This window comes from Otolemur garnettii, unplaced genomic scaffold, assembly GCF_000181295.1.
Source record: "Otolemur garnettii isolate 467f Iridium unplaced genomic scaffold, OtoGar3 scaffold00010, whole genome shotgun sequence".
Taxonomy (NCBI): Eukaryota; Metazoa; Chordata; class Mammalia; order Primates; family Galagidae; genus Otolemur; species Otolemur garnettii.
In genome coordinates, this window is record NW_003852405.1 from 34,250,113 (window position 1) to 34,260,151 (window position 10,039).

General features: G+C 37.3%; 1 protein-coding gene across 3 annotated transcripts in view; it reads left to right on the forward strand.

Annotated features, from left to right (window-relative positions):
* The window catches only part of ANKRD13C (ankyrin repeat domain 13C), a 52,620-nt gene that overhangs the window by 26,727 nt on the left and 15,854 nt on the right, over window positions 1-10,039 (forward strand). For 2 of the 3 annotated variants that reach the window (XM_023509894.1, XM_023509895.1), the window contains 2 exons: window positions 2,905-3,036; window positions 6,223-6,384. In XM_023509894.1, coding sequence (XP_023365662.1) covers window positions 2,905-3,036; window positions 6,223-6,384 — 294 coding nt within the window. Of the gene's footprint in view, window positions 1-2,904; window positions 3,037-6,222; window positions 6,586-10,039 lie in introns of those variants that run through there. The other variant, XM_023509896.1, reaches the window with a different exon arrangement.

Sequence of the window (10,039 nt, forward strand, 5' to 3'; positions counted from 1 at the left end):
TTGTTTTCTTTATGCTCCTACTAAATCTGGAACCATAGGCTGAATACAGTATAACTTATATGGCTTCTTTCTCTGTTATTGAGGTAAGTACCTGAAGGCTGTGGGGTTCTTTCTTTTTTTTTGAGGCAGAGTTTCACTATGTTGCCTCAGTAGAGTGCTGGCATCACAGCTCACAGCAGCCTCAAACTCTTGGGCTTAAGTGATTCTCTTGCCTCTGCCTCCCAGGTAGGTGGGACTGCAGGTGCCTGACACAATGCCCAGCTATTTTTTGGTTACAGTTGCCATTGTTGTTTAGCAGGCCTGGGCTAGACTCCAACCCCCCAGCCTCTGTGTAAGTGGCTGGTGCCCTACTTACCGCGCTACAGGTCTTGAGCCCCTTTTTTTTTTTTTTTTTTTTGAGATGGTCTCACTGTGTCACCCTGGGTAGAGTGCCATGGTGCCATTACAGCTCTCAGGAACTTCAAACTCCTGGTTAAGGTGATCTTCCTATCTCAGCCTCTTGAGTAGCTGGGACTACAGGTGCCCACCACCATACACCGCTAGTTTTTTTATTTTTGGTAGAGACAGGGTCTTGCTTGTGATCAAGCTGGTCTTGAACTCCTGAGCTCAGGCAATCTATCCGCCTTGGCTTCTTGAGTGCTGGGATAACAGGCATGAGCCACCATGCCCAGTCTCTCTCTCTCTTTTTGAATTGGGCTCAAATAATCCTCCCACTAAATTTAGCCTCCTGAGTAACTTGGACTACAGGCACATGCCACTGAACCTGGTTGACTTTAAAAAAAATAATTATCTTAGAAATGAGCCCTGCCGTTCTGCTAAGACTAGTCTTAAATGCCTAGTCTCAAAGTGATCCTCCTGTAGTAGTTACTATTTGCAGGCATGTGCCCCCAGGCTTAGCTTGCATGGAGTTCTTTTGGTTGTATTCTTTGGTACCTAATATAGCATCAGTATATTCTAGGCCATAGTTTGGTAAATTCTTTCTTGTACTGTAAAGGGAGAAATAATAAGTACTCTAGATATTTAAATACATTTGTGAGCTGTATGATTTCTCTCACAGCTGCTCAGCTATGCTGTTGTTAGGATAGAAGCAGCCATAGACAGTATGTAAGTAAATGAGCATGGCCGTATTCCATTACACTTTTATTTATAGAAACAGGCAGCAAGCTGGATTTGGCTCAGATATTGGTTAAATAATTTGACTTCTTGCATATTAAATGGCAACAGGATAACCAACTAGGTGAGTTGGAAATATGGCACTGAAAGAGAAGGCAGCCATAAAATGTGTAATTAGCAGCTGATGGTATCTAAAAGTATTTATGAGGTCACCAAAGGACTTACATTGAGAGTAGTTGTGTATATGTATGTGTATATTTTTTAATGCTTAAGATATAGGAATGGTAGATTTTGAGTAGTAATCCTTAGGGTGGGGAATATTTGTTATTTATCCTGATGTACATACATAAATAATAACTGTTCATTAGATGTTTTTTGAAGGAATGTAATTAATTAATAGGAGGTCTTTCTATTATATGAATCAGAGATAGTCTCTGATTCACAGAAGAATTATGTCTAAAAAGTTTACTTGAAAACAGGGTATTTGAAACATAAGGCACATTTATCCATAGGCAATGTGTTCAGTTTCTGAGCTAATATATATAATATAAAACTGAAGTTGATTCATAATGCTGTTGAAGTATAATGTTTTAATAATTCTGTTCGAACTACTGTGGCCAATGATTTTCGTTAGAAAATTGTGTTCAGAATGAGATTTGGGTCACCAGAAACTTAGTTTTACCTAGTATAGCCTTAGCAGGAATGTCGAGATTTTGCATTCTTCACGTGTGAGGGTAGAGGAATTGGTGCTATCCCAGTTTCAAGCCATTGCTGTTGTTTTCTGTAGACTCAAAGATTGAGGATAGACTATATGTGTGAGTGAAAGTTAGGTGGTGAGACATAGAAGACAGGCCTCTGGGGAGCCTAGAAATGTGGGGCTGGGGAGCAGAGAGACCTGGGGACAGTGTTCATTCTCCAGGCAGCTTGTGGATTCTACCCGTTCTTCTCCCTTAGGGAGTCCCGAGTGCTGGAGGATCTCTTGGCCTGATGTGGAGCAGAACCTTACCCTGCACCTGCTCACCTGCGAGTCTGTGCTTGGTCCCTTAGTCCACCATCCTTGAAACAAACACAAGTCATTCCTTTTTTCTCATTTAAAAATAATTGGTCAATTATTATATGCCATCATTAGGGAATATATAGATGATAAAACCTGAAGTGTAGCTATTAACTTTAAAGATCCTGGATTGATATTTATGGATAATTTTCTTTTTATAACAAATATAGAAAAGGCCCCTTTCTCCCGCCTTTCTTTCCTTCCTTCCTCCCCGTTTGCTCCCTCCTGCCCCTCTCTCTCATTCCTTTTCTTTCTTTTTCTTCTTTCCCTCCACTTAGAATGAATTGGGAAAGAGCCTCTAAAAGGACAATGGTGGGTCTTTGAATTAAAAAGAACTGAAATAAGATTCATCAGTATTTAAGGAAAAAACCTTCGTATGAACATTTGTCTCAGTTTTACTATCAACTTAGCTCTTAAAGTAGTTTTTTAGTTTGCTCCATAGGCTGCAGTCCTGTAGTGGCCCATCCAGCACTTTCTCCATTAGCTCATCTCGAACAGTGCAGGGTGCTGTGTCAAGCATTCTGCTGCTTCTGTAGATTCATAATTAAATCATAATTCTAATTGACTTGAGAAGACATTAGATGTGTGTGGGGTTCTTAGGATCCGTTGCATTTCACATTACTTAGAAACTGTCCTTTTGTCCTTTAAGTCTGTGACATTATGATTATCTTCATGTGTAGCACAACTTGTCTTTGAACAACCGAGATTCTTAAATTTAACTTTTTCCTCCACCCCAGGAGTCAGAGATGGAAACAGAAGAAGAGGTTGACATTTTAATGAGCAGTGATATTTACTCTGCGACTTTATCAACCAAGTCGATTTCTTTCACACGCGCCCAAACAGGATGGCTTTTTCGGGAAGATAAAACAGTAGGTGCAAGTCTAATCTAGATTCTCAAACTAAACTGTTTGATATTTAATGTTGCCAAAAGAATATTATGAAAATGCAGGAAGAAGTATCTTACTGTGGTTTCCAAGTAGTTTATTCTCTTTCTTGAATCCAGATAGGAAATTATAATGGTTGGTTACAGAGTCAGAATGTATTCTCTGAGAAGCCAGGAGAGAAAGCTGAGCTCATTTGAATTCTATGTTGGGAAAGATTCTTGTTGCTAGCTGCCTTGTTATTATATAGTATAATGTTCTCACTTGATTCCATTATACTTCTAATGTTTTATTCCATAAACAGGCTACAAAGAGGGACACACTTGAATTCATTTTTTTCCTTGCTTTGAGACTTCTAAGTCATTTACTTAACTCAGTTTGAATCACTATTCTGTATACACATATATGACTAAATAAGCTTACATTTCTACAATACTATTATTAGATCAAATCTCAGTGGACGTTTCCCCATTAATATATTAGAAATAATTTCCATAATTCCCAACCTTTCTGTCAATAAAAGGTTATATGAGACTATTAAAAAATATACTGAAAAATTTTGAATGATATATATGAAGAAGCATTTCTATATAATGTAAATTTAAGAATAAGTAACCATAGGTGGGTGTTGTGGCAGACACCTATAGTCCCAGCTACTTGGGAGGCTGAGGCAAGAGAATTGCTTAAGCTCAAAGAGTTTGAGGTTGCTGTGAGCTGTGACGCCATGGCACTCTACTGAGAGCAACATAGATTCTGTCTCCAAAAAAAGGAATAAGTAACCACATGAGGGTAAGAGTCAAGATTTACTGCTATTAAAAATTGTGTATAGTAGAAATGAATATATTCTCTTTGGAGAAAGAAAAATAGAGCCTGTATTAGTCAGGTTCTCTGAGAAACAAAAGTATGGAGAGGAGGGTAAGGGAGAGGAAAAGAGAAAAGGAAAAGGGAGAGGAGAAGGGAAAAACTGATTGGTTTTAAGGAATGGCTTCTGTGATTGTAGGAGCTGGCAAATCTGAAATGTGCAGAGCAGTCCATAGGTGGAAATTCAGAGAAGAGTTGACATGTGGTCTTGAGCCAGAAATATACAGGCTGGAAACTCAGGCAGGGTTTCTATATTACAGTTATGATTGCTTTTTCTTCTGGAAATCTCTATTCTTAAGGCCTTTATCTAATTGGATGAGGCCCACATCATGGAGGGTGATCTGTTTCACACAGAGTCCACTATTTAAGTGTAAATTGTATCTGAAAAATAACTTCCCAGCAACATTTACACTGTTGTTTAACCAGACACCTGGACACCACAGTCTAGCCAAGTTAACATATAAAATTAACCATCGTACAACTTACCCATACAGCTGGAAGTTCCTATTGACCACTGCCTGCAGTTCCAGAGCTCCTTGCAGAGGCTTCTCTGTTTACATCCTCCAGACCTTTTTTATGCTTTCATACATAAATATGTATCCATAGTAATATTATCGATGTGTATTTTTTCATAAAGTGTCATGTTCTACTTGTTGGCTTTTTTACTTTCTGGTGTGTCCTAGAAGCCTTCTCTTAGCAGTACATACAGTGTTACTTGATTCTTTTTAGCAACTGTGTAACATTCATTACTGTGGATAGACTGTAACTTATTCAGTCTTATTTTGGGGCACTTAGATGAACAGACACATTTGTGTCCAGTTTTCTGCCATTATAAAGGCTGCCATGTTTATCATCTTTTAACACGCCTTTGTGTTTTCTGTTGTAGATGGCAAGAAATTGAATAACTGGATTATGGGAATATACACTTCAAATTTTTATTGACATGATAATTTAATAATTGCATTTTAATTGTAAGGTTTCAAAACCATCATACAACTTACCCATACAGCTAAAAGTTCCCCTTGACCACTGCCCACAATTCCAGAGCTCCTTGCAGAGGTGTCTCAGTTACATCCTCCAGAACTCATAATAATTACCACCTGAGTATTTCCCAGCCACAGAAGTTCACACTATGAAATCTAGGGTCAGCAGTTTCTCTCTATAACCCTGTTTGGCAACAAATGGCATTATAGGATTCCCACTTGTGAGATCCTACATGCAATCCATTTGTTGGCTTTTAAAGTCTTATCTGTACTCTGTTCTTCTGGACAGCATTAGCTGGATCACTTCAAGAGAAGATAAAAATTGAAACTGCTATTCATCTAGTGCTACTGCTAAGAGGTTAAAGTTCTTGAACAGCGTCTAGGTGATCTTCTTAAATCTTTAACAGGTAAGGAGGGAGTCAGTCATGCTTATGGTTCCCATTTTGTAGGTAGAAATAGTACAGAATGCTTTGCTTTCTGGTGAATGGTAAGGAAGCCACTGAAAGAAAAGTGAGTCTGGAAACAAGTCTAAATGTGTAGTGGTAGAATGCAGGAAGCCAGCATCAGGGCAGAGTCCAAGGGACTGGCATGCAGGGAGATGTGGGAAATTTTCAGTAAGATACTGATTCATTTTTTTGAGTAAGGTATTTTACACTCCATCTACCTATGGGTCTGAAAAAGGTAAAGGTTAATGTTGAGTGACTGGGAAGACTTCACTGAAGGAAAGTATCGACTCCTTTCTTGATGTCCATTACACTACTTAATTTTCTCTAAAACTCTTAATTGTTTCAAAGAGCAAAACTATTCTCTTGTTCTTTGTTGAAAGCAGCAGCAGCAGCTATAACTTGATGTTTGACCTCCTTATAGGGTAGAGAATTTGAGCAGGTCATTCCTGTGTGACTTGAACTATTTATTTCTTTTTATTCTATTTTTTCTATCTATAAAATGGGAACAGTGTTATCCCTGACCCCTCCTTGTTACTTAGGATATGACTGTCAGCTTAATGAAATTTTTATATAGCTTTGTGCTACTTGGGAATAGAATCTAAAGGAATGTGGTATTTTTATTTAGATTTAACTCATTTGCAGATTAACTACCATGTATTTTTGTGTTTTAAATATTTCTTTCTCAATTTGAAATGTATAATTTTATATGTTTTAACTTAATAGAATATATGAGATAATTAGACAATTCCAATTACCAAAGTAATATTTATTTTCATTTACATGTCAACATGTTTGTGGAAAAATATATTACCTCAAAACTTTTTTTTCATCTGAAAAATCTTACTGTAAGTTTTATTATTTTGAAATATTTTATTTTGTTTTAGGAAAGAGTAGGAAACTTTTTGGCAGACTTTTATCTGGTGAATGGACTTGTTTTGGAATCAAGGAAAAGAAGAGAACATCTCAGTGAAGAGGATATTCTTCGAAATAAAGCCATCATGGAGAGTTTAAGTAAAGGTGGAAACATAATGGAGCAGAATTTTGAGGTACAACTTCTACTTCTGATTCATAGCTTTCCAAAGAGAGAGGAGATTGACTTCATTCTTGGTGGGATTTAGCAAGTTTATATAAATACACTCACAGCTTTTGTTTACTGTGAGTTACCCTTTTCCTGTGAATCTTCATTTTCTTGATGTCATCATGAAGAAGAAAAAGAAAAAAATGGCCTTTTGTGATTCTGTACTTGGTCTTTGAACATCTGTTAATAGATAGATTAAAGTCATTTCATAAGCATGAAACCCAGTGTTAATTTTTAATCCATGTCCCTTACACATATTCTTCCTGCTTCCCTAACCAAAATCTAACTGCTCTGAGTGCCCACCCACAGATCCCTTTCTACCTGAGATGTCATCTCTCGTTACGCCTTCCTGTAATTCTTTTTATTTAGCATGTATTTATTGAAAGCATATTATATGTAAGGAATGTGTGACAGGAAGAAGGGGGGCGGAATTAGGCAAGGTAAAGATACATGAGACGTGGCAATTGATCTTACGATCTTATTCCCTTATGAGGTGAATCTGTTCCTAAGTTTATTTTTTATCTTGACCATTTTAGACTTGCAGAAAGGTACTAGAAGAGTATGAAGAATTCCTTGAAATCTTTCATCAAGATTCCCCCAAATGTTGACATTTTGCTACATTTGTATAGCACTATTTTTCAAACTGCAGTATAGGGACCCCTTAGTAGATAATAAAATTCATTTAGTGGATTATGAACACTTTAAAAAAAATTAATACCTAATTAAAAATGATAGAGAAGAGTCAGAACACATCAGACATAATGAGGGTCATTACTGCTTCCTGAAACAGCAGTTTCAGGACTGTACATGTCATATGAATGTGTATATGTGTGAGTACTAGGTTGTAGTGTGAAGATTAAAAGCTATTATAAGGAGGCTTGAATGCTTTCAGTGTTCAGTTCCTCTGCTGTGGTAGTGTGCCAGATCAGTGTTATAGTGCTGGTTAGACTTTCCAGAGTTGTGCACCAGGTTCCAACCAATTCATGGTAATACTATGTATGCCAGGAAAATATTTTAATGTTTGGTAGTTTCTCATGTTGAGTGCAAGAGCCATAGTATAGTTAAATAAACTATGTAACATATTTAAGTTAAAATCATGATCATGCCAGTTTAGCGTAATCCTGTCTCCTCTGGCCCATTCTGTTCATGTTCCACGTTTTATTTCTGACCTTGAGTAAGGCCTTAATAGACTTCATCTTCCAGATGTCTCCTGGTTTTTATTGATCCTTGGTCAATAGGAGAAATAGAGGCTGGACACGGTGGTTTATGCCTGTAATCGTAGCACTCTGAGAGGTCAAGGCTGGAGGATCACTTGAACTCAGGAGTTCAAGACCAGCCTGAACAAGTGCAAGATCCCATATCTACTAAAAATAGAAAAATTAGGTGGGCATTATTGTAGTTGCCTGTAGTCCCAGCTACTTTGGAGGCTGAGAGAACAGGATTGCTTGAGGCCAGGAATTTGAGGTTGCTTTGAAGCTGACACCATGGTGCTCTAGCCTGGGACAATAGAATGAGACTATGTGTCAAAAAAAGGCTTGGGTTTTTTTTAAATTAAACTTTGTGTTTGGAAATAATTGTGAAGTCACATACAATGAATATGGGAGGGCGAGGCAGGTAGATTGCTTGAGTTCAGGAGTTCTAGACCAGCCTGAGCAAGAGCCAGACACCATCTCTACTAAATATAGAAAAATTAGCCAGGTGTTGTGGCTGGGCCCTGCCTCTTGGCCACAAAGAAGATTGCTCAAGCCCAGGAATTTGAGGTTGCTGTGAACTATGACTCCATGGCCCTCTATCCAGGGTGACAGAGTGAGACTCTGTCTCAAAAAACAAAACAAAACAAAAAACAAACAAACAAAAAAAGATAAAAACAAAGAAATTTTGTGTATATCTCACTCAGTCTCCCCTAATGGATCCACCTTACCAAACTAGTACAGTATCACAGCCAGGGTATTGGCATCTACAGCAACACCACAGCATCCCCACGTTCCTCATTTCTAGGCATATCTGCTGAAGCTTCTCTCCCTCTCTTAACCCCTACCCATGACAGCTACTAGTCTCTTTTTCTAATTATATGTTATGTAGCCTTTTGAAATTGGCCTTTCCCCCCCTTCAGCCTAATTCCCTGGTGATTTCATTCAAGTTGTGGGTATCAATAGTTTCTTTCTCTTATTGCTGAATAGTATTCCATGCTATTCATGTACCACAGTTGTTAACCATTCACTCATTTAGGAACATCTGGATTGTTTTTAATTTGGGGGAAATTATGAATTAAGCTGCAATAACATTCATGTATAGGTTTTTGTGTGAACGTAAGTCTTCATTTCTCTGGGATAAATGCCCAAGAGTGCAGTTGCTGTGTCAGATGGTAGTTAAATGTTTAGTTTTTATAAGAGACTGCCAAAATGTTTTCCAGTTTACATTCTCACCAACGGTGTATGCTTGACCAGGTTTTTCTACATACTTTGCCAAGCTTTGGTGTTGTCGTTATTTTCTCTTTCACCCATTCTGCTAGTGGATAATGTTCCTCATTGTGAACAGAACTGAGTTTCCATAACGGCCAATCATATTGGGTATTAGTCTTTCACGGGCCTGTTTGCCGTCTGTACATCCTCTTCAGTAACATGTCTCTTCCTGTCTTTTGCCCTTTTTCTAATTGGATTGTCTATTTTTATTACTGTTGGGTTTTCAGAGGTCTTTTAATATTCTGGATGCTTGTTGTTTGTCAGACATGTGTTTTGCAGATATTTCCTCCCACTCTTTAGCTTGTCTTTTCTTCTTAAATGAGTCTTTCAGAGAGAAAAAGTTTATAATTTAATGAGGTCCAGTTTTTGTTTTATGTCTTGTGCTGAGTCTAAGACCTGCCTACCTTGTGGATCCTAAGATTTTCTCTTTTGTCTTTTTCTGAAAGTTTTATACTTTTGCATTTTACATTTAAGGACATGAAAGAAACATTTTGAGTTAATTTTGTAGAAGGTCTCAGATTTATATAAAGGTCTGTTATTTTGCCTTGGATGCCCACCATGTTTTTGAAAAGGCTGTCCCTCCTTTCTCTATCATATTACCTGCTGAGATTTCTCTTGAGATGGTGTTATATCTATAGATTAAATTGGAGATAATTAATAGCTTAACGATATTGCATATTCTGTTTGATGAACATGGTATATCTTTACATTTATTTAAGTTTGCTATAATTTTTCTCAGAATTCATTCTTAGTTTCTGGTATAAAAGTCTTTCACATATTTTATTCCGTTTATCTCTACATTTTTCATATTTCTTGATGCTGCCCTAAAAGATACTGTTTTCAAATTTTATTTTCCAGTTGTTTATCCATACATATGATTTTTTAATATTGCTGCATTCATGCATTAGTCCTCTAGTCTTCTGTAGATTCCTTAGGATTTTCTACACATGCTCATGTCAGGTAATAAGATACTTTTACTTTTTTCTTGCCAGTCCCTATTCCTTTTATTTGTTTTTCTTATTAATAAACTAGGACTTAACACCAGCATGACAGGGGATAAAATGGTAATAACAGGTGCATATGCCATTTCTCTGATCTTAAAAGGGACTTTTTTATACTAGTGTTAATTCTTTAAAAAATCATTGTATTGGCTTGGTGCCT